This window comes from Puma concolor, chromosome C1 (genome assembly GCF_028749965.1).
Source record: "Puma concolor isolate L17-30 chromosome C1, mPumCon1.1.hap2, whole genome shotgun sequence".
NCBI lineage: Eukaryota > Metazoa > Chordata > Mammalia > Carnivora > Felidae > Puma > Puma concolor.
The window spans coordinates 35,359,750-35,383,420 of NC_141674.1; the positions used below are offsets into that span (position 1 = coordinate 35,359,750).

Below are 23,671 nucleotides of genomic sequence, written 5' to 3' on the forward strand. Positions count from 1 at the left end.
AAGAGTAACAGAATATGGCACCCAATATTGCCACTTAGGCATATTGACTATTTTGAACTGTAGCTACATGCAAAACAGCAAGTGCAGGGAGAAGCTTTCTCTGAACTCCCCTTATCTGCCTAAAGATGGATCTCTAAAAGGACTCAATGGGAATGAATCCCCTTCCTGGGAGTTTCTTCTTATATCACAGGAGAGGAGACTAGAAGTGTATACCATATCCAGACAAACTTTGTCACAAATGATCATATCTCCCAACCATTCTTCTAAGGACCCATTCAGTTTTTCCAGAAATCATTTACTCTTCCCCAAGAGGTCTATATTTCCCTTCCATTTTCCCTATTAAGATGGTATTTAAGGGGCGCCTGGGTAGCTCAGTTGCTTAGGCATCTGACTTCAGCTCAGGTCATGATCTCACCGTTCCTTAGTTCGAGCCCTGTGTCAGGCTGTGTGCTGACAGCTCAGAGCCTGGAGCCTGCTTTGGATTCTGTGTCTCCCTCTCTCTCTGCCCCTCCCCTGCTCATGCTCTGTCTCTCTCAAAAATAAAAAAATAAAAAATAAAAACATTAAAAAAAAAAAGATGGTATTTAAGCCTGAATTCTAAACAACATGAGAGACTTACTCATTTTTCCCTCAGTATCTCCCATTCTCCCCTGCATACATAAGTTATACATGTTAATAAACTTCTGTTTGTTTTTCTTTTGTTAATGTTTTTGTTGGAGAGTTTAATCTGAAGACTAAGATGGATGGAGGTAAAGTTTTGACTCCTATACAAAGTCCTAACCCCAGTACCTTATAATGTGACTATATTTGGAGACTGAACCTTTCAAGAAGAAGTTAAATTAAAAGGAAGCTGTTAGGTGGGCCCTAATCTGATTTGAGAAGAAGAAGAGATTAGGTGTTTTTATGAGAAGAAGAGATTAGGACACACAGAAAAGAAGATCATGTCGATAAAGGGGATTAAGAGGTATAAATTTTCAGTTATTAAATATGTAAGTAACGCAGAAATGAAAAGTATAGCATAGGGAAATAGTCAATATTACAAAAATGTTGTATGGTGACACATGGTGACTACAGTTATGGTGGTGAGCACTGAGTAATGTGTAGAATTGGCAAATCCATATGTTGTATACCTGAAACTAATATAACATGTATGTCAATTATACTTAAGTTAAAAAAAAAAAAAAAAGAAAGACTGGGGTGCCTGGCTGGTTCAGTCAGTAGAGCATGTGACTCTTGATTTCAGGGTTGTAAGTTCAAGCTCCAACTTGGCATGGAACCCACTAAAAAAAAAGGAAGAAGAAGAAGAAGAAAGACTATTAAGTCAGAGGGAGAAGACTATCACCTACAAACTAAGAGAGAGTCCTCAGAAGAAATTGTTAAACAAAATTCAACTGGGGCACCTACGTGGCTCAGTCGGTTAAGTGAACAACTCTTATTTCAGCTCAGGTTACGATTTCACAATTCCTGGGATCAAGCCCTATGTTGGGCTCTGCACTAACAGCACAGAGTCTGCTTGGGATTCTCTCTACCTCTCTCTCTGCCCCCCCCAACCCCCACCGTGTGCTCTTGCTCTCTCTCAAAATAAAAATTTTTTTAAATAATAAAAATTTTAAAATTCAACTAAGTAAATTTGAAGATCTAATTGGCTTTATTAAACAAAACATGAATCAGGCAGCATCCCATCTAGGAAGCTGAGGGGTCTCTGAGGAGTTGTACAAAATGGAAAGTTGTTATAGGAAGCAGTGTGGGGCAAGAAAGAAGCAAAAGAAAATAAAGAATTGTTTCTTGCAAGGTCACTTTCTCTTAGGAGGAAGAGCAGGGGGTCTTATGCAGATCACCTCATCTTTCTTTGGGAGATGGAGAGGGTCCTATGCAAGATTTATTGGCACCTATCAGAAAATTCCTGACAGGTTAAAATTTATATTTCTGGGGGAGATTGAAACTGCAATTAGGTTAGGTATTAAGCTCTGGCTTAGCGACTTTGCCTGGCCCAAGTAACACCATTTGAGGTCTGTGGTTTTCTTTTTAACAGAATCAACCTGTCAATACCTTGAACTTGGACCTCCAGCCTCCAGAATTATGAGAAAATAAATTTCTATTGGTTAAGCCACCTAGTGTGTAGTATTTTTTTATGGCAACCCTACCAAACTAATACAAAGACATTTTACTTTATTTTCCAAATATAAAATTGCAAAATCAAATATGCCTTTTCAAACTACACATGCTTCAGCTCCATTTTCCCCACAGATCTGTCCTTTCTGGCTCACTGCTACCATCTCCCCACTGGAAAATTGTCAACTTGTAGGATAAAAGTCAAACTCCTGAGTATGGTACTTAAGGCCCACCCCTCACCCCTCACTCCCCATGAGAGTAACTAGAAATTCTCCACATTTCAGGATGTTTGGTTTCTTCCATCAGTGGCCATGAAGAGCAAGGGTAGAGAAGTAGGACTTTGTGGGCCTGATGAAGGATTGGGTGGGCTGGTGACATGGAAGGAGGATAAAATGGAGATGACACTAAGGGTAAGGAGACCAGCAAGATGCTGTGGCAATAATCCGAACCAGAGACTGCAACTCAGATTAGGCTGTGAGGGGAACATGGGAAGTGGGTACTTTTCAGAGATTTTTATCTTTGGGGAGATAAAACTGACAGGAACTGGGTACTCAATAAGTATTTATTGACTTTCCTGGCTACTCTTTCTAAAGCAAGCTCTTTGATTACTTTTCTGTTTACCTCCTTCATAACTTTTCAAAGCCTGCGATTACCTTGTTGGCATACTTGCCAATTGTCTGTTTCCATCAAGCAGAATGTAAACTAAATGAGGGCTGCAACCTTGACCAGTCTTATTCATCCAGTGCTTGGCACTTAGCAGTTGCTCTCAATAAATCTTTGAGGATTGAATGGCTTAATAATTGACTGAATAGTACAGAGTGAGGGCAGAGAAATGAGAGGGAAAGGCCAGGGGAAGCCTGTGAAACTGGAACAAACACTAGAGAGGGGTTAAGACCCCACCTCTCTCTGTCTCTGGCCCTGGAAAGGGCAGGCATGAACTAGGGGTCCAGCAGTCCAGTTGGCTCCAGAACCACCTACCCAATTGTCCATAGCTAGATTTGAGAAAATCCAATTCTCATTCTTCACTTTCTGGCCTCTGGCTGCTGACTCCAGGCAGTGGGAGTTTTCAGGGAAGGGTAATAGGGGACCCTACCAGAACTGGAGACCTGTTCCTCAAGAATGTGTAAGAGAGGGTAGCCTGGTTGGCTCAGTCGGTTAGCGTGGGACTTCGGCTCAGGTCATGATCTCACAGTTCATGAGTTCGAGCCCCACATTGGGCTCTCTACTGTCAGCGCAGAGCCCGCATTGTATCCTCTGTCCCCCTCTCTCTCTGCCCCTCCCAGCTTGTGCGCGGGCGCCCTCTCTTTCTCAAAACTAAACATAAAAAAAAAAAAAAAAAAAAAAGAATGTGGAAGAGAGTTGTAGAAGATGCGGCCTGGCACATAATAAAAACCTTGAATGCTGGTCTCTGTTTGACCACAAAACTTGGCGTGGCAGTCTCCTACCCACCCCTCCCCGTCCCAAGCCAGGCTCCGGAGTGTGCAATTCTTCCCAAGCCCTAAAGGGGGTGGCACCGGGCTGCGCCCGCGGGCTCTGGCCGAGGGCAAGGGACCAGCGGAAGGGCTCGCGCCCTTAAAGGGAAGTTTTGGTGACTCCCCCTGGCGAAAGCGAGCACCGCCCCTGCCTCTCCCTTCTCGCCAGGATTGCTTGTCCATCTAGTTGCCTGGCGGAGACTCCGGATACCCAGCCCCCTTCGGACTTCAGCATAAGCCCCGAAGGATGGGGAAAGAAAGAGACCTCCATTAAAGGGACTCTCGGTCACCAGGGCGTGGGGCTAGGGGTACGGAGAAACGGCTGCTCCCTACATGCTTGGTGCCTACCAGCAGAGTTGCCTCTTTAAGGCTTGGGTAGGAGGCTGGGTCTGAACTTGCGTTGGGTGGGAGGACGAGCTTCTTGGTGACGTAAGACCTGAGGAGGGGCGTGCCTTCTGAGTGACTCGTCGCCTGGAAGGGGGCGGGCTCTTAATGACGAAACTCCGGGGAGGAGACAGGCGTTCATTGATAAAAACGCCGGGCTCCCTCGGGCGCGAGCTCAGCGTAGCAAATCCAGGCAGTGCCACGCGCGGCCCGGGCCTGGCGGAACAGAAACAAGCCGGGCCCGCGCTGCGACGCACCGCCTGCATGGAGCCCGCCGCCGGCTTCCTATCCCCGCGTCCCTTCCCGCGTGCTGCCGCCCCGCCCGCGCCCCCTGCCGGGCCCGGGCCGCCTGAGAATGCCTCGCCAGGACCTGATCTGGAGATGCTGGCCGGACCACCGGCGCCGGACTCAGGGCGCCTCATCACCGACCCGCGCAGCGGCCGCACCTACTTCAAAGGCCGCCTGTTGGGCAAGGTGAACTGGTGGGGTGGAGTGCTAGCGAGGGGCGGGGGGGTCTTGCCGACCTTCTGGACGGCGCCTGCTGGGGCGGGGGCGCTTGTTCTCAGCGCGGGGACGCGGGGACGCTTGTCCTCGGCGCGGGGACGCTTGCCCTCAGTGCGGGGACGTCTGCGGGCCAGACTTGGCTATCCTGGAGCGCTCTGCCTGATGCCCCCTTCCCAACAGGGGGGCTTTGCCCGCTGCTACGAGGCTACTGACACGGAGACCGGCAACGCCTACGCTGTCAAAGTCATCTCACAGAGCCGCATCACCAAGCCGCATCAACGCGAGAAGGTGGGCCCCAGGCCCAGCGGATCAGGGGTGGGGTGGGGACAGTAGTGAGGGAGCCCTTGAAGGATGACCACCCCGCGCCCACATTGCAGATCCTAAACGAGATTGAGCTGCACCGCGGCCTGCAGCACCGCCACATCGTGCGTTTCTCACACCACTTTGAGGATGCTGACAACATATACATTTTCCTGGAGCTCTGCAGCCGAAAGGTGAGCGATGACAATGGGAGTGGGAGAGAGAAAGGGGCCTTGAGACCCAAAGCTGGAGCCCTGTCTCTTCCTTCAGCGAGCACAGATGGAGGGAGGGTCAAAGAGGGCGGGCCAGGGACTGAAGCAGTGGCTTTCTGCAGTCCCTGGCCCACATCTGGAAGGCCCGACACACCCTGTTGGAGCCAGAGGTGCGCTACTACCTGCGCCAGATCCTTTCTGGACTCAAGTACTTGCACCAGCGGGGCATCCTGCATCGAGACCTCAAGCTGGGTGAGAATCCTGGGCCAGCAGGATTGGGGTTTGAGGACGCAGAGAGAAAGGAGTCTGACACGCCTCTTTCCCCCTGTTCAGGAAATTTTTTTATCACTGAGAACATGGAACTGAAGATGGGGGACTTTGGGCTGGCAACCCGGTTGGAACCCCCGGAACATAGGAAGAAGTGAGTGTTTGAGGAGAGGGGTGGCCACAGTCTGTGTGATACAGATGATGTGCGTGACAGACAGTGAGTTTGTATGTGGGAGGCATGATGACTGACTTATGTGTGTGTGTGATAGATGGGGAGGGATGACGGTTGTTTGTGTGTGGGGGAAGGTGGAGGTGGCAGCCACGACTGGTGGAAAGGCTGAGGGTCCTGTTGGTGTTTGAATCCCTGAGACAGACGGGGATGTAAGGATTCTTGGAGATGTTTGATCCTGTGTGTGGCTGGGGGAAGGTGACATAAGCAATGTGTGTGTGAGACAGACCGAGTGTGGGAATAGCAGGACATGACATCCTGTGTAAGAAGACCCTGCTGTGGCCATGATGACTGGGTGTGAGTGACAACAGATAGCATGTGTGACAGAGGAGTGTTTTGGGGCAACATGACAGCTGGTGTTGGTGTGTGTGTGGCACAGACCATAGGAGGTGACAGCCTGTGTGGGTGTCTGACAGACGGGAGTGGGGGAAGGAGGAAAGGATCAGTGATGGACTCTGCTGGCCTTGGAAGAGGGAGCTGGGTTGGGGGTCAGGGCCTTCCGCCCCCCCACACACCACCCCCCATCATCCTGCAGAGCAGCTGAGCAGCTGGGCCAGGCGGGTGGGCGGGGACTCAGCTGCCATCTCCAGCATCCATTGTCCCAGGACAAGCAGGAGTTCTCTGGCCTTTGGTGACAGGCAGCTGCTTTGTCTGGACTCACAGTGGGGGCAGGGATGAGGGTGGGGGGTGGCTAGCCAGGCTGGGTCTGAACCTTCTCCTCTCTTCCTACTCCTTTTCAGAACCATCTGTGGCACCCCCAATTATGTGGCTCCAGAAGTGCTGCAAAGACAGGGCCATGGCCCCGAGGCAGACGTGTGGTCCCTGGGCTGTGTCATGTGAGTCCCAGGGTCGTCTACACACTGGTGGGTGCACGCATGGGGTGTACCTTCCACTTTACTCCTGACCCCCTTATCTCTACCTCACAGGTACACACTGCTGTGTGGGAGTCCCCCCTTTGAGACAGTTGACTTGAAGGAGACCTATCGCTGCATCAAACAGGTTCACTACACACTGCCTGCCAGCCTTTCACTGCCTGCCCGGCAGCTCCTGGCTGCCATCCTTCGAGCCTCGCCCCAAGACCGCCCCTCAATTGACCAGATCCTGCGCCATGACTTCTTTACCAAGGTCTGTGGCTCCCCGAAGTCAAGTCTGCATATTCCCAGGGGATTCAATGGGGGGTAGGTGACAGGGCCCCTAGGACCTCCCTTCTCTGCTCACATGACTTCCCTCCTCAGGGCTACACCCCCGACCGGCTCCCTGTCAGCAGCTGTGTGACAGTCCCAGACCTGATACCCCTTAACCCAGCTAGGATTCTGTTTGTCAAAGTTACCAAGAGCCTCTTTGGCAGGAAGAAGAAGAGTGAGTCTGCGATGTCAGTGGGTTTGAGGGTATAAAGTGGCAGGGGGGCTTGTTACATATATTGTGGGGGCCTGAGTGTGAGTGCCTTTGAACCCCTGGAGAGAGCATGTGCCCATTTGTATCATCCCTACAGGAAGCCTGCGGGGTGGGCAGGATACTGAGGGCTATATCTTCCCCCACCCAGGTAAGAACCATCCTGAGGAGCGGGACGAGGTCTCCTGTTTGGTGAATGGCCTCACTCGGACGTCCATTGGGCATCAAGATGCCAGGCCTGAGGTGAGGTACTCACGTGGGAAGTGTTTCCTGACTCACTCTCACCCTAGCAGCTGCAGGAAGCCTGGGATAAAAGAAGCTAGTGAAGCATCTAGCCTCATGGTAGCCTAATTGGCTGTGTCTCATTAGCCAGGCAGGGCTGACCTGGGGTGCCCTGGCTGCCAGGGCAAGGCTGGGCCATGGACTCTCAAGGATTTGGATTTTGAGGCCTATCTCACTTCCTTCTCCTACCCAACCATCCAGGCTCCAGCAGCTTCTGGTCCAGCACCCCTCAGCTTGGTAGAGACGGCACCTGAGGACAGCTCACCCCGTGGGACACTGGCAAGCAGTGGAGATGGTGAGGAGCCAGGAGGATGAGAAGTGTTAGAAGTTTCTGGGGCTGAGACCAGGGACCAGAGGGAAGGAGTGGTCAGAGGTCAGTGGTCATGGTCTGTGTCCTGGGGAACTAATGCCTAATTCTCAGTGCCCTGTTTCCTTTAGGGTTTGAAGAAGGTCTGACTGTGGCCACAGTGGTGGAGTCAGCCCTCTGTGCTCTGAGAAACTGCCTGGCCTTCATGCCCCCAGGTGAGATTGGGGTATGGTATGGGTGAATGGTGGTGGGAGTTCTTTGGCTGCCATGTTGGGAACAGATCCTCACTCCTTCCTCTTCCATGACAGCGGAACAGAACCCAGCTCCCCTTGCACAGCCAGAGCCTCTGGTATGGGTCAGCAAGTGGGTTGACTACTCCAACAAATTTGGCTTTGGGTATCAACTGTCCAGCCGCCGTGTGGCTGTGCTTTTCAACAATGGCACACATATGGCCCTTTCAGCCAACAGAAAGTAAGTGCTGTTATGGAGTGTCTTGTATCCAGGCCATTGTGCCCAGCAGCTGTGTGCTTCTGCACTTGGGTGTCCTGGGGTCTCTTGGGGAGGGGCATCAGTGCGGGGTTCTCTCTGACCTCTTGTCTCCTCTCTTCTAGGACTGTGCACTACAACCCTACCAGCACAAAACACTTCTCTTTCTCTGTGGGTGCTGTGCCTCGGGCCCTGCAGCCTCAGCTTGGTGTCCTACGATATTTTGCCTCCTACATGGAGCAGCGTCTCATGAAGGTGTGTGGACTGGAGTGGGGCACATTGAGGACTAACACAACCTGATCCCTTCCTATTCCCCTTGGCAGGAGTGGCTGGGGGACTAAGAGCTAGAGGCTGGACCTCTAAGGGAGACATTAATGGGGAGGGGCCTGACTAGTGTCAGACAAATAACCTGCTCCTGCTCCCAGGGTGGTGATCTGCCCAGTGTGGAAGAGGTGGAGATGCCTGTCCCCCCACTCTTGCTGCAGTGGGTCAAGACTGATCAGGCCCTACTCATGCTGTTTAGTGATGGTACTGTCCAGGTAAGAACCCCTCCTGGAGTTGGGGGCAAGGTCTAGGAGGCCCACTATGCTGGGGAAAGAAACTGGACCTGGGGCCTAGGCCCTGATCAGTGCTACCCTTCTGTGCATAGGTGAACTTCTATGGCGACCACACCAAACTGATCCTCAGTGGCTGGGAACCCCTGCTTGTGACTTTTGTGGCCCGCAATCGCAGTGCTTGCACTTACCTCGCTTCCCACCTTCGGCAGCTGGGCTGTTCTCCGGACCTGCGGCAGCGGCTCCGCTATGCTCTGCGTCTGCTCCGGGATCGCTGCCCAGCCTAGGCCCCAACCTGCAGAGCAGGCCTTGACCTAAAGCCTCAGGGCTGAGGCCTGTGCCTGTAAGGCTCTGGCCTTTGCCTTTGTGGGCCTCCCTGTCCCTTCGGTGCCTCACTGGGGGCTGTGGGCCGAATCCCCCAGGGAATCAGGGACCAGCTTTACTGCGGTTGGAGTCTGCCTGTCTCGGCAGCCTCCTACCCCTTCTCCAAGAAAAGCCTGAGCCTTAGTCCCCAGCTAGGGGACGTTATTTATGGACCACTTTTATTTATTGACAGACATTTATTTATTGGGATTGAGCCCCAGGGAGGGCCTTCTCCTGGGATAATAAACCGTTTTTGCATAACTTGGAGGCCTCTTCACTCGTAGTAGAGCCCATGGACCACGGCCACGGCGAAGAGCGAGGCGTTGGTGAAGGCGGCGGAGGCCAGACCATCGCATTCGGTGTCCCAGAGCGCACGGCTGACCACATGCACGCCCTGGCCGGCGCGCGGCCCCAGCACCACGCTGCACACTAGCTTGTAGCGCGGGGGACTGATCTCACGCAGGCGCACGCGTACCAACTCGCACAGCTCCTGAGCCAGAGGCCCGGCCTCCGCACCTGAGTAGCACGCATTGTTCAGCCTCGCCGCCAGCGCTGCCTCCAGGGCGCACTGTAAGCGCGAGGCTTCCCAGCGCTCCCCTGGCGCTGGCTCTGTGCGGTAGGAGGGTGCCACCTGACGCACGGGCGCTAGGGGCAACCCAGAGAAGCTAACCCTTGAGCGCAAAAGAGGAACTGGGCCCAGAGATGGTCGCCGACCCCCAGGACCCACGCCTGGTCCGGCCAGCGAGTTGCGGCGTGAGAAGGACGAGGCTGGGCCCAGCACAGAGCCACGGCGGGAGGCCGGGCCCAGACTTGCTAGTCGGGCCTCTTCAATACTGGGCAGGTGGCCTGGAGGCCTCACCGGTGATAGTTTCAGCCCGGGGTCTTTGGTAGTATCCTCCTCCTGGCGTCCTGGGGGCACAGACCTGCCAGCCATGGACCTGCCGGCTGGAAGACCCACACATAGACGGGATGGCCTAAACTGGCCGTCTGTACCACATCCAGTCTTTCACTCCGTGATAAGGGTTTTTACCCTCTAACCCCTTCTTACCTGTGTTTTTGGGACAGGTGAATCAAATTGTCCCCAGCTGCGTGGATTCCTAGGTGCTTAGAGGATTAAGGGCTGTTAGGGACATAAGCGATGCTGGTCAGACTATCATCTTGGGGTTGCCCCTGTCCCCTTGAGCTCCACTTTCCCCTGGGCACTATGGAGGTTAGCTAAGTGAGCTCTAAATAAATACACCTCCTTTTCTCTCTTCCACCTGACTTCTCCAGCAGAAGGGAGATGAACCTCCCCTTTGTTTTCCTCAGCCTAGATAGTGGTGCCTCAAACCCCTAACCAGAGGGAGACACAGACAGACCAACTCCTTCAACCCCACAGATCCTTCTAGCCCTGTGTCTAGAATCCAGACACCTTCGACCCCTACCTGCTTCTAGGGTGGCTGGCACAAAGATCTCTCCTACAATTGGTTCAGGCTGGATGGAGGCAGGTGACTCAGGAAGCTCCTTCCACCCTCTCCAGTTGGCCTCTGGCCCTACCTCCAGAATTAGTTCTGGGATGAATGCCCTCTTCTCCCGAAACTCCCACAGGAAACTGAGTCACCTGCAGCCTTTGGCCTCCAAACTCTCTCCTAGCTCCACAGCCCTTCCTCACCCAGCTGGCCTGACTGGCAGATGGGAAGGTAATGGCCCCTTGTGTTGTGGAGTTGCCCTGGGTTACTGGGAAGGCACTCCTGTTTTTTGGTTTCCTCCTTCCAGTCCTGGCTCTGGCTTAACTTGGAAGTGTTACTACACAGTACATGCTGTGTGCGGGGTGCCTGGGTCATCAGGCAAGAGGAGATAACAGGGGCCTAGAACCCCTGTACTGAGGGGGCAGATGTAGAGAGGGGCTCTGGTCAGAAAGGTATTCCCCTACACCAGGGCTCTTGAGCCACTGTCCATTCCTCCCTTTCTGAAGGCTGGCTCTGAAGCTGTGAGCAAGTTGCAGAGGCCTGGTATATGGGGAGACCTTGAGGCTGTAGGGGTGGCTGTTCAGGAATCAGGATCTTCCCCCACAGGAAGAAGAACGTCATGGCTCTATCCTCTCCCCATTAGCCTCAACAAGGACAAACATTTCCGCTCTCTGTGCAGAGCTGGGGTGGGGTTTGGATGACTTCCTCAGCTCAGGGCTGTGTGCAGGGGGAGGGGAGACCCATTAGCCCTGCTGGTGGGAGCCGACCTGATGCAACAGTGGTGACTAGACTTGGCAGTGAACCAGAGTCCAGCCTCCTGACCCCTGCTGACCCAAGTGCTCTGGAGCTTGTCTCCAGCTGGCCACACCTCTGCTGTGCCCTAGTGCCTAGAGTGCCAACCCCCTAACTGTGGTTGCATTTTAGGGATGCCAGAGGCCATGACGCTTCTGTCAGAGCTGACACCTCCTCACCTGACCTCCTTCTGGGAGGGACAGGACTGCCCCCTCCCAGACAAGCCAGTCTGGGCCCTGAAAGCTCCATGAGGGTGAGGAATTTCCCTATTGAGGGGGGTTTCCCAGGCCTGGCTAACCTGATCCTGACCCTGTGCGCATGTGAGGGAAGGAGTAGGAGGGTCAGGGAGTTTGAACTCTGAATCCAAGGCAGGCAGGGGCCTGGGTGTTAAGACCCTCTACTAAGCTTCCTGCCCCTCTGAGGGCTGAAGTTTTCCCTGGGCCTGTGGAAGATGGGTGGGGCCTCTCAAGCTGAGCTCCAGTTTCCGTGGAAACCCACAGGCTTCCCACCCACTGCTGCCTGGGCAGGCTCCCAGCTGGGGCCTCATGCTCTGCCAGCCTCTCCTCCCCAGTCCAGTCTGCTCCACCCTCAGCCCGTCTTGGCCCCTTCCCTGACTCTCCATCCCCAAGCCCAGCCTCTGGCCTCTTCCATTAGGTTCTAATGCCTTCTTAAGGAACCTGGGCCTCTCCTGCCCCATCCCTAAACTTCAGCTTCTCAGCAAACAGGCTTCCCAAGCTCCTGCCCCTCCCTCTCAGGCCTTTCTAGCCTCCTTACCAGCTCCCAGGCCTAGCCAGGCCTCCTGCTCCTGCCCACCTATCACCTCCCACAGACCAACAGACAACAGGTCTCCTAGGCTATTCTGTCCTCTTGCTCCCCTGCCCCACCCCACCCATGGAGACCCCAGGACTGGTTGTGCACGGGGAGGCTGCACCCTTTTCCACAGCACTCCGAAGCCTTCTCAACAATCCCCAATACAGGTGAGGGGGTGGGCCCTGTCTGTGGGATTTCCTTAGCTGGCTCTGCTGGGTCCCATGACTCTGAGGAAGCCTTGGGTACAGAAGAGGTGGAGATGACCCTCCTCCCTGGTGAACTCAGTCTGGGGAAGTCAAGTGTGGAGAATGGCTACAGGTTACATCACTCAGTGTCCATGATGTCTTGAGAGCCAGAAGTGGGGGCGGGGGGAGAAGAGGGGGAGGCAGTGGGGGCTGAAGCCCGGAGCAACTGGTATGACTTTGGGCAAAGGCCTTCTTTTGTGGATTTGGGTTCCTGGCAGAGAGGAGCCCTTTGCCCCCTGGATCTTGAGAGATGGGATGTGACTTGAGTCCCTCCCTGGGAGCAGATGACCCTGTTCTGGGAACTGGGGATTCACAAGAGGAACAAAACTCAAGGGATTGAGCCAGAGTTTCCGGCAGGAAGCAGTTCAAGTGTGCTGCCTAGGGCTCACTGCACAGGATGCTAGTGGTGTCTGAAACCAGGGATAGAATATGGGGGCAGGGCTGGTCAGGAGAACTAGAATGTAGCTTTCTGTCCCCACTGCCTCCCTCAGGGTTGAGGACTCCCATGACCCTGCTGCTTTGGGGATTACAGTCTGGTCTGAGTAGTGGGAACCCCTGGCCTTGGACCTGGGACTAGGAGGCTCCAGAAGCCCAAGCTTCATTTCCTGCCTCCTACCCTCTATGCTGTTGGGAGGCCCAGAGGCTGGGGCCGGAAGTGGTTGTGAAGATGGAAAATGTGGTCTGGTCTCATGATGGTGCGTCGCTGCCATGTCTATCTGCAGCCAGTGCACTCTGCACCCCCGCTCCCCCACCCCCTCCTGCCTGGAGGAGGCTGAAAAAAGCTGAGTTTGCAGTCTATGGAGGAGGAGCCAAGAAGAGCTTCCCTTACCTCAAGAGTCAGGCTGGGGAGAAGAGGGGTATGTAAGATCAATCTTGCATCAGCCTTGGTGTCCCCTCAGTGATCAAGCATAGCCACCTCCTCTAAGACCTGAGGGTTTGGGATTACTATCCCATTTCATGGATGAGAAACCTGAAATTCAAAGGTATAAGTCACTTGCCTGAGGCACCATGGGATGAAGCTAGGACTAGAATCCAGGCCTGTGTGTATACTCCAGACCATTGGCTGGAAGGACTAAGCCCTGTCCCTTATATGACAGATAAGGAAATGAAAGCTCAGAGTGGGCAAAGGCAAAGCCTAGAGTTATATCCAAGACCCTGGCCTCTTCTTCCCTGGCTCTCTCCTTCCCTTCCCACAGTGATGTTTGCTTTCTGGTCGGTCAAGAACGGCAGGAGGTGTTTGCCCACCGGTGCTTGTTGGCCTGTAGATGCAACTTCTTCCAACGACTTCTGGGTCCGAAGCTGGGCTCTGGCATGCCTAGCCCCGTGGTGCTAAGCACTGTGCCAGCTGAGGCCTTCCTGGCAGTGCTGGAGTTCCTGTACACCAACAGCGTCAGGCTGCACCGCCACTCTGTGAGCCTGTTGGGCAACGGTGTGGATGAGAGAGGGAGGGGGAGGGGCAGGAGACACTCCCTTCCACATCCCTTCTACTTTGCAGGTGCTGGAGGTGCTGACCGCGGCTATAGAATACGGGCTGGAGGAACTGCGAGAGGTAGGTTTATGTGGCAGGCCCTTGTCTCATTTCTCTTGCTTCTTATGGGCTCAGATCACACCCTGCCTCACACACACTCTGGCCTGGAGAGGAACGTGTTCCAACACAGAAGTATGGATATCTCTCTGTGTAAATAGGCATTATGTGTGCCTATGTGCAATGGATATGTACATGCCCTGTGTGTGCTGTGGGGGCATATGGCGGGGGTTATGGCTGGTGCCATAGATGCCAGGATAAATCAGCCTTGATCCTTGTTCTTCAAAGAGAGATAGACACATGAAAACTCTTAACCCAGGGGCATAAGAAGTGTGATAAATGAGGGTATATGGTGCTGAGACTCTACAGAGGGTCTCTCTAGTCTTGCCATAGGGGAGAAAGGAAGGGAAGACTTCTTGGAAGGGGAAACATTTGTGTTAGATCAAGTAGAATAGGTAGAGGTTTGCTCAGAGGGGGAGTGGAAAAGGTGGCATTCTAGTCACAGAGGCACAAAAGGAGCTAGTGAGCCATTTAGTGTGGCTGGACTAAGTGTGAGAGAGAGACAGATGAGATTGGAGACAGTGCCGGGGGCTAAATCATACTGGACCTTAAAAAATTTGGACTTTTTTTTTTACTCAGAGGGCATGGAAGTTCATTGGAAGTTTCAGGTAAGGGAGTGAGGATTTGGAGCTAAGAGGATAAGTGATTGGGAGAGATGGGAAGGGCTCCACAGTCCAATGGGGATGAGAGGCAGTGGCAGCCCATGACTTTAAGAGAAGTGGAACTGGCATGACCCAGTGCTTTTCTGGATGTGAAAGTGAGAAGGAGAGGTCATGGGTGAAATTCAAGTTTCTGGTTAAAACAAAAAGGTCTTTGAGTCAGGAGTGACACAAGATAAGTGTCCTCAGAGAAGGAGAGTGGATTTTCACGTGGCTTTCATCTAGTTTCATTTGTGGGGAATGTGCTAGAAGGCAGACTGCTGGACCCAAAGTAGGCTGCTAGTGTCCAGTCCCTTCAGGCTTGCCAAATCTCAGACCCTGGTGATTTCTTGCCTCTCTTGGTCTGGGAGGTCACCTTGGGCATGTGGCTGCTTAGGAGCCCGGGTGGCTCACTGCTTCTGAGGATGGGGTCTTGGAGGGGGAGACACCTTGGCACAACCCGCTTTCATTTCTGTTCCCAGCTGTGCCTGGAGTTTGTGGTGAAGGTGCTGGATGTGGAACTGGTTTGTGAGGCCTTGCAGGTGGGTGTTCTAGACAGGCTTGCAGTTAGTCCTCGGTGTGGAGGACTGGACTACAATGGTCTCTCCAGCCTCCAACCTGATGGCCTTCATCCTGTTCCTAGGTTGCTGTAACCTTTGGCCTGGGACCGCTGCAGGAGCGTTGCATAGCCTTCATAGAGGCCCATAGCCAGGTATCGCTCCCCATCTTCATAGTCTCAATCCCTCAGACCTCATTCTGCTCCTCCCTGACCCATTCGTGGACCCACAGGAGGCGCTCCGGACCCGCGGGTTCCTGGAGCTGTCGGCGCCAGCGTTGCTGTCCCTGTTGCGCAGCGACAAGCTCCGCGTGGACGAGGCTGAGCTCGTTCTGGCGGCCAGGAGCTGGGCACGCGTGGGTGCGGTGAGCTGGGGTACTAAAGGGACCCTGGGTTGGCGTGCGGAAGGAGGCTTGGGGCGCAGGAACACGGCAAGCCGGAGGCGGGGCAGGTGCTCCTGCCTGTCCAGGCTTAGGGCTGGCGTTCGCAGGCTGTGCTGGAGCGGCCGGTGGCCGAGGTGGCGGCCCCGGTGGTGCGGGAGCTGAGACTGGCTTTGCTGGCCCCGGCGGAGCTGAGTGCCCTGGAAGAGCAGAACCAGCGGGAGCCGCTCATCCCGGTGCGGACGCGGGGAACCAAGCTCAGATCCGCTCAGCAGCGTGGGGGAAAAGCGCGAGGGTGGGGGTGGGGGGCTCGGCCCAGGGTCTGCCGGGTGAGGGGGTATTGCAGGACTGCCGTGACCGGCCTTCCCCTGCAGGTGGAGCAGATCGTAGAGGCGTGGAAATGCCACGCTCTGCGAAGAGGGGATGCGGCCCGGGGCGCCCCGTGCCGCCGCCGGAGGGGAACCCTGCCCCGGGAGCATCACTGCTTTCTGGACCTGCCCTTTAAGTGACCAAAGGCCGCGGTTTGCAAGGAATTCTGGGCCTGTCCCAAGCTACAACTCCCGACGTGCCTAGTGCTCGGAGCCGACTTCCGCCCCCAGCATGCCCTGCGAGCCGGGCGCTGGAAGGGCGACTGTCGCCCGGCTCTGCGCCCTGTGGGTGGGGCTCTGGGGGTGGGGAGTGGGTGTGGGCTTGGGCGGGGCCCAAAAGCGATTTCCCTTACACTTTACCCTGACTCTACCCTGGCCCTCTGGCCGCGCAGGCCTGCCGCGTTTACTTTTATAATCCCCACGTTTTTCGGCTCAACTCCCTCTTTAATTCCAGAGCTACCTCCTAGAGAGCGCTCTCTAAATGCCCCACAGACACCTCAGACTCAATCCAAAATTGGGCTGCCTCATCTTTCCCCAGTTCTGCCCCCATCGTGTTTCTCATCTCTGTGAGTGTCTAAGCCAGAAACCTGCGTCTCAGCTTTGCCTTGTTCTTCATCCTCACATCGGCCTCCCGTGACTTCTGCCTTCTAAGACACTGAAGGGTAGTAAAATGTGCCAATCCAAAATACGCCTCTTTGAGCTAAGGATTATTTTAAGCTGATTATTTTGAGAAAAAGTGGAAGCTCTGGAAACAGAATAGAATTTACCCTTTTGTAAGGGAAATTTATAATTAAAAAGGGAGTCTCCATTAGTAAGGGCGTCTCCTCCGTACCAGGAAAAGAAGGATGATCAACTCACAAGATTTTAGTGGAGAAGGCACCCACTGAAATCTGCTTAACAAGCCTTACCTTATGTACTGTGTTTTTCCTGGTAGCATTCTCCTAACTGTCCTCCCTACACTTTTCTTTCATCCTTAACTGAAGATGGTCTTTCAGCAGGTATTTTAGACCACCTCAGGGAGTTACTCATTTTTCCCTGGGTATCTCCCATGTACACAAGAGGTATACATATTAATAAACTTGTTTTTCTTTTGTTAATCTGTCTCTTATTACAAGGGTCTCAGCCAAGACTTCATAGAATAGAAGGAAAATTATTTTTTCTCCCCTATGAGATCTTTCCAGTTGGTTCAGTTCTCTTCACTTTAGTTCACCCAGTACCATGTTAAGAATTAATGCAACAGGCTCTTGCTAGTCTTTCTGCCTCCACACCAGCCATGCCCCTCTTCGTGCCATTTCCCACACTGCAGCCAGACTTAAGATTATCAGCCGTACTACCCTTATTAAGCCCCCAACATCCCCATTGCTCAGACAAAATACACTCTATTTCACTTTCAGGACACTCCGAATTACTAGTGGTTCCAAATGTTAGCAACTCTTCTCTCAACAACTACCTTTGCATAAAGTCACTGGTTCTGAAGGCAGTAGTCCTCTGGCTGCACAGTCATTCTCTTGGTTACTGATGACTCCCCATGCTACAGATGCAGTTTTGGAGTGATGGTGGGGTCTGGAGCCGATGGCCAAGAAAGAATGGTTGAGTGCAAAAAGGTGATTTTAAAGCATGGGGACAGGACCAGTGGGCAGGAAGAGCTGTATGTGTGTGTGTGTGTGTGTGTGTGTGGGGGGGTGTTGTGAGGAGTGACTGATTATACACTTAGGGGTTGGGGGAAGTAAAGGCCAGGGGAAGTTTCCAGAAGGACTTTCATATGCTAATCATATGCTAAAGAAGACTCAGGGGCACCTGGATGGCTCAGTTGGTTGAACTTCCCACTTGGGCTTAGGTCATGATCTCATGGTCTGTGAGTTCAAGCCACGCATCGGGCTCTGTGCTGATAGCTCAGAGCCTGGAGCCTGCTTTGGATTCTGTATCTCCCTCTCTCTCTCACCCTCTCCCGTTCATGCTCTCTCTCTGTCTCAAAAATAAATAAACATTAAAAAAAATTTAAAAAAAAGAAGACACACAGGATCCTGGAGGCCTTGCTCTTGTCAAGCTAAGGTTGTTTTTTTCCCATTAACATTAAGACAGTAGGGAGTTCCTGGAGGAATGTTAGAGTTGACCTGCCTCAAGAATTTGTCAAAGGGCTGCAGATTATGAGGAAATTGAATTTTATCTACATTTCCTTCTGCCTTTGTTTCTCACATCACTACCTTTTTTATTCATTACACCCTTTGTCTTCCTGAGGATCTGAATCTCCCTAGACAAAGATCCCTGGGATTGGAGTGGTGCCTTATTCATTTCTTGTTTCTCCAGTCTCTGTCACATAATCAGTGCTCTGCAAATGTTCAGTGATGACGTTATTTCCTTATTTAAATGCTATTTTATTCCATAAAGAGTTTAAAAGAGCTATACAACAAGATACTATCAATCTAAAATGAGGGGCAGTTGATTAGTAGAAAATAAGGTTAAACTTCTGTCTCAGGGATTTTATACAAAAATATGTTGCATATGAATTAAAGAAAGTTATTTGGCATTACTTCTCAAGACCGAAAATGTGGTTACTCATAGTACTACTTCATAACAGCATTGTTTGGATAATGAAAATTGAAAACAAGCTAGATGTCCTGGTTTAATCTAGAAGACTGGCTAAACTATGGTATATTACAGTGATATAGAAAGGTATCTGTGACTTTGGAAAAAGCTCAGTGCAGATCAAGTAGAGCACAATTCCTTTTGCTAAAAGAAAAGGTAGTGTAAGGGAGGAAAAAGTTCTCCTTGCCCCTCTTAGGGTCCCTGGTTGGGTTTGAAAATTAAACTTGGGAATGCAAGCTGGTGCAGCCACTCTGGAAAAGAGTATGGAGTTTCCTCAAAAAACTAAAAATAGAACTGCCCTAGGACCCAGCAATTGTACTACCAGGCATTTATCCACGGGATACAGGTGTGCTGTTTCGAAGGGACACAGGCACCCCCATGTTTATAGCAGCACTATCAACAATAAAGTATGGAAAGAGCCCAAATGTCCATCGACGGATGAATGGATAAAGAAGATGTGGTATATATCTACAACGGAGTATTACTCAGCGATCAAAAAGAATGAAATCTTGCCATTTGCAACTACGTGGATGGAACTGGAGGGTATTATGCTAAGTGAAATTAGTCAGAGAAAGATGAAAATCTTATGACTTCACTCATGAGGACTTTAAGAGACAAAACAGATGAACATAAGGGAAGGGAAATGAAAATAATATAAAAACAGGGAGGGGGACAAAACATAAGAGACTCTTAAATATGGAGAACAAACAGAGGGTTACTGGAGGGGTTGTGGGAGAGGGGGATGGGCTAAATGGATAAGGGGCACTAAGGAATCTACTCCTGAAATCAGTGTTGCACTATATGCTAATTTGGATATAAATTTTAAAAAAATTAAAAAGAAAATTAAACTGACATAGATTAACAGGACAAAAGCATACAAATTTATTTAATATGATTTATGTATGTATGTATGTATGTATGTATGTTTGTAATCTCTACACCTAACGTGGGGCTCACACGACCTTGGGATCAAGAGTCACATGGTCCTCCGGCTGAGCCAGACTGGTACTCCAATATTAAGTTTTAGTGTGCTCACTTCATCAGCACATATACCGATACAAGTTTTAGCAATACAAAAGCCTTCATAAGGAAATGAAGACTAGAAGAAATGGTTAAACCAGAATTTTTTTTTTAATGTTTATTTATTTTTGAGACAGAGACAGAGCATGAACGAGGGAGGGTCAGAGAGAGAGGGAGACACAGAATCTGAAGCAGGCTCCAGTCTCTGAGCTGTCAGCACAGAGCCCAACACAGGGCTCGAACTCACGGAGTGTGAAATCATGACCTGATCCGAAGTCGGCCGCTTAACTGACTGAACCACCCAGGCACCCCTAAACCAGAGTATTTTTATGCTGGGTTTGATGAAGAGTGGATAGTGATGGAGGATATAATGGGTTAAAGGGTATGAGGTAAGTGTAGTAAATGGGGAAATTTAGCAAAACCTGTTTGGATTCTTCTTGGAGTCCCTTTGACTCTGGAGATAAGGATGACTCCTTGCCTCCAGTATAGGAGGGCACCTCTCACTTGAGCGTTTTATGACCTGTTTCAAGGGAGAAGGGAGATGGGGCCAGGGTGAGATGAGGCGGTAAGAGTGACTCTTCTGATTTCTCAAATTGCTTAAAATATTCAATATGCCAAGATACTATATTTTGGGGTAGCATGTCCTGAACCCCATCAGTAGCACAGTGATTAAGAGTATGTCTCTTCTGGATCTAGGCTGCCTGGGTTTGAATCCTAGCTCCACCACTTTCTGGCTTTGTGACTTGAGTAGCGTAAACTTTCTATGCCTCAGTTTCCTTGTTTCGAAATGGAGATAAAAACAGAATCTATTGAATAGAGTTCTTAGGAAGGTTAATTTTGTAAAGTGCTAACCTTCCTAAGAACTATATTAAACTTCCTAAGAACTATATTAAACATTTAGATAATATATAAATTAAATATCTAAAAATATTTAGTATATATATATATATATATATATATATATATATGAATCCATTCATTTGTTCCATAAGTATTGAGTGCTCATGTGAAAGGCACTGATTTAGGGTCATGGGATCCATCAGAGAATAAGTCAGGTAAATTCCCTGCCTCGAGGAACTTACATTCTAGGAGAAACATACAGCAGACAAGTAAAGAAATTAATATATGATATAATTTCAGGAAGTAGTTTGTACTCTGAAAAAAAATAAAACAGATTAAAAGGATAAAGAGTGATGTGGCAGGAGTGGGGTTGTTTCATACAGGGTGGTGAGGGTGGACCTCTGGAGACTCAGGACTGGAGACCTAAAGGACGAGGGGCACAAACCACATGTCCTGGAGAAAGGCATTTGGAGGGGTTTGTGCAGGCTGGAGAATGGAGTGTGTGATCAGATTTACATTAAAACAATTTGTGGGTGTTGTATGGAAGATTAGGACAAAGGGGCGGTAGGGAATGAGGTACAGTCTAAGAATAGTTACAGAGGAGAGTTTTGTATGAATCCATCAAGAGCTCTTCTTGGACCAGGGTGGAGTAAAATGTGGTTGCTTGAAGCTTATGCTTTGAATATGGCCATCACTGATCCCAGCTGTAAATTTATGGAGGTCACCAGCCATGATATGGTATGTAGTTAAAGCCAGAGAAGATGCTGGGGTACCTGGGTGGCTCAGTCGGTTGAACATCTGACTTCAGCTCAGGTCATGAACTCAGGTTGAACATCTGATCTGACTTTGGCTTGGGTCATGATCTCGTGGCTCAAGAGTTCCAGTCAGAGCCTGACAGTTCTGAGCCTGGAATCTGCTTGGGATTCTGTCTCCTTCTCTCTCTGCCTCTGCCGCATTCACACTCTATCTGAAAAGTAAACGTGTAAAAAAAAAAAAAAAAAAAAAAAAAAAGCCGGAGAAAATACAGATAAATGGGAGAATCTGAGTCTAAAACCCAAGGACTCATGTGGTGGCTAGCCCTTTATCCATTTACGGCTCTCCCCCACAGAGATTATAAATTACTTACCTGGCTATGTTATCTATCCAACCTTTTCAACGTTTGGTGTCACTAATAAACTAAACTCTTTATAAATGAAAGTAGTTACTACAGTGTTACCCACACCGGCTCTGAAATAGCTTCTCAAAAAAAACCTAAAAAGCACCTCACACTTACTTTTGTTTGGGAAGCAGGAACTATACCCACCCAGAAATAAAAGCCACAATGTATTATGAAAGTTGGGTCACTTCTTTTTTTAACCATAAAAATTAGCCTCAAAACGAGGCCTCAAAAAATTTGGGTAAAAACTCATAATTGTTTCTCTCCACGGAAATCTTTAGTAAAAGGCGAAAGATTTATGCGATTTGAAGAGAAACCAGAGCATACTCTCTCAGCCTCTCTTGGAATTCCCTAGAGCAAGACAACACTTAGCACACTTATGGTTGTTCAGTGTCTGCACGGTTCATGCTCCCTGCTTGGAATTTCTATAGACCATAGATTTCTAACAGGTAGTATGCCCTAAACAGCACAGAAATCTTGGTGGGGCTGGAACTCCAGCAGCGTGAAACTGGTTTTTCGTGGTGCACCATGGGTATGCAAATCACAGGCGTCTCCGGGCGGGTGGGAGACACCAGCTGTGGCGGCGGGGTGGCGCTGGTGTGATGCCTCCGTAGTAGCTCTGCGGTCCACACGAGAACCCGTGCCCCGTTTGCCCAGAGAGGTAAGGGCGTTTCCCGCCGGTGCCTGTGCCGAGCTCTTTACCAAGGGGTTGGGATTGTTAGTCCCAGTTATTGAAGTACAGCCTTACCGGCAGGGACACCCTCCACCCCCCGCCCCCAGTGCTGGGACCGAAGCAGAAACGGTTGAGCAGAGTCCTCAGGGGCCCTGGGACCTCGTAGGAGGCACATCACTACCCCTCCCGGAAGACATGGCATCCAACTAATATTAAAGGATGGTTCCATCAAGGAAGAAAAGTGTCCTTGGCAGAGAGAATGACGTCTGTGAAATTGTGGAAGGTGCACACTGAAAGTAATTCAGCCTGTCTAGAGTGTGGTGTGTCTGAATGAGGGTGTGAGTCCGGCTAGACACTGTCTGGGAGAGAGCTGGATGATGGCAGAGGCTAGAGTGAGTTGCGCCCGGAAAGGGCTTAGATTTCGTCTTGTCCATGATGGGGAGCCATGAAAGGGAATTTAAGTCAGAGGACTGAGTAGTGTGAGGTACCACACAGGGTGGGCTGCCCCGCAAGGCCTGGGACTTGTCTCGGAGACTGGAGGTGATTCATACCCCTGGATTGAGCATTCTTGGGGTGGTCGAACTCCAATCGGCTGGAATCAGTTTGATTGCTGCCACACCAGGACACGTTTCCAGTCAGAGCAGTCAGAGCAAAAACTTTCAGCACAGTTAATATCTATACACACTACAAGATAGGGAGCACTTATGAGATACCAGGTCATTTCTTACATAAATAATTTCATCGAAAATCCTGAGGAAAAGAAATAGCACCCTACGAGATAGGCTCTAATCTTCCCATTTCACAGATGAAAACACTGAAGCACAGTGAGTTTAACTTTCCTGGGTCCCTCTGCTGCTAAGCAGCACAGTAGACTGACATCTTTTGCACTAGTCCAGCTTGGTGAGCTCTTCTGCTCCACTCAAAAGCCCCTCCACCCAGGCACTATTGGCTTGAAATCCAGCCTCCATCCCTTGTACCCATTTTAGGTTCAAAGCCAACTACTCAGAGTCTTTTTAGGCATTTATTTTAGTGTTGATTCAACTGCTATAGGTTTGTTCATGTATTTAATTAAATGAATTAATTTATATTTAGTCAGAACATGATTTTCTGGCCTTTAGCCTGGTGGGTGAGGTATAAGAAGGCAGTGCTCTTAAGGTGGGGTTGTTCCTGGTAAGTGAGTGGCTGGAACCCACTGTGCATATTTGTATCACTTGAGACTGAGACCTGGAATAGTTTGAGGAAAGATAATAAAAGACCTCCCTCACCTCATAGGGCGAGGTGCTGTAATCTAGCCCAGAAGTGTGGCCAGAATCTTCTAGCCCTCTGTATAAGAACAGAACAGATAGCTTAACTATAGCACCTCACTGGCCACTAGCACAATCTCAGTTTCTGGACAGTTCCCCCTGTGGATCCCCTGGCTGCCTGGCCAAAGGTGCCTCTGGGGCACCAGGCTGCTGATTTGCAGAGGCCTCTTGCCTTGGAAGATGGTCTAGACATAAACTCCTAAAATGTCTCCCCAGACCTTGCTATTCCCATCTGTTTCAGTTGGCTACTTTCTCTATCTGCTTCCATTTTACCTTCTACCTGTTGCATGGCTCTGCCCCCGCCCATCCCCCCACCCCCCACACCCCACCCTCCACCATGCTGCTGAAACAGAGAGGTGTGCAGGGCTGGATTATGATGGCTCTGAAAGCCACACAGCAGTGTCAC

The 23,671-nt window shown here is 50.9% G+C and overlaps 3 protein-coding genes and 1 non-coding gene across 11 annotated transcripts; 2 read left to right on the top strand and 2 right to left on the bottom strand.

Moving 5' to 3' along the window:
* The first annotated feature begins 4,099 nt into the window (after positions 1-4,099).
* Positions 4,100-9,125, top strand: PLK3 (polo like kinase 3). The gene is made up of 15 exons (XM_025935041.2): positions 4,100-4,442; positions 4,653-4,760; positions 4,850-4,966; positions 5,107-5,236; positions 5,318-5,405; positions 6,221-6,316; positions 6,407-6,605; positions 6,716-6,839; positions 7,024-7,115; positions 7,356-7,449; positions 7,593-7,676; positions 7,770-7,932; positions 8,073-8,202; positions 8,373-8,486; positions 8,597-9,125. The coding sequence occupies exons 1-15, from the start codon at positions 4,233-4,235 to the stop codon at positions 8,786-8,788; spliced, it is 1,941 nt and encodes a 646-aa protein (XP_025790826.1). The 5' UTR covers positions 4,100-4,232; the 3' UTR covers positions 8,789-9,125.
* Positions 9,119-10,928, bottom strand: DYNLT4 (dynein light chain Tctex-type 4). 2 transcript variants are annotated; one of them, XM_086716786.1, is made up of 3 exons: positions 10,289-10,928; positions 9,913-9,968; positions 9,119-9,809 (listed from the first exon to the last, which is right to left on the bottom strand). In XM_086716786.1, exon 3 carries the CDS (start codon positions 9,796-9,798, stop codon positions 9,139-9,141), a length of 660 nt encoding a protein of 219 aa, XP_086572912.1. In that variant the 5' UTR covers positions 9,799-9,809; positions 9,913-9,968; positions 10,289-10,928; the 3' UTR covers positions 9,119-9,138. The 2 variants fall into 2 exon arrangements, with proteins under 2 accessions (XP_086572912.1, XP_025768514.1); XM_025912729.2 differs by having other exon boundaries at positions 9,913-10,928.
* Positions 10,041-16,783, top strand: BTBD19 (BTB domain containing 19). 7 transcript variants are annotated; one of them, XM_025912520.2, is made up of 8 exons: positions 10,041-12,081; positions 13,356-13,569; positions 13,655-13,708; positions 14,865-14,924; positions 15,026-15,094; positions 15,172-15,303; positions 15,429-15,554; positions 15,693-16,783. In XM_025912520.2, exons 1-8 carry the CDS (start codon positions 11,996-11,998, stop codon positions 15,825-15,827), a joined length of 876 nt encoding a protein of 291 aa, XP_025768305.1. In that variant the 5' UTR covers positions 10,041-11,995; the 3' UTR covers positions 15,828-16,783. The 7 variants fall into 7 exon arrangements, with proteins under 7 accessions (XP_025768305.1, XP_086572908.1, XP_086572911.1 ...); XM_086716782.1 differs by having other exon boundaries at positions 15,172-15,298; XM_086716785.1 differs by lacking the exon at positions 13,655-13,708 and adding an exon at positions 13,726-13,820 and having other exon boundaries at positions 14,843-14,924.
* A 4,716-nt stretch (positions 16,784-21,499) lies between these two features.
* LOC112849012 (U5 spliceosomal RNA) lies at positions 21,500-21,613 on the bottom strand. The gene has a single exon (XR_003222463.1). It is a non-coding gene; the product is annotated as a U5 spliceosomal RNA (small nuclear RNA).
* Positions 21,614-23,671: the final 2,058 nt, after the last annotated feature.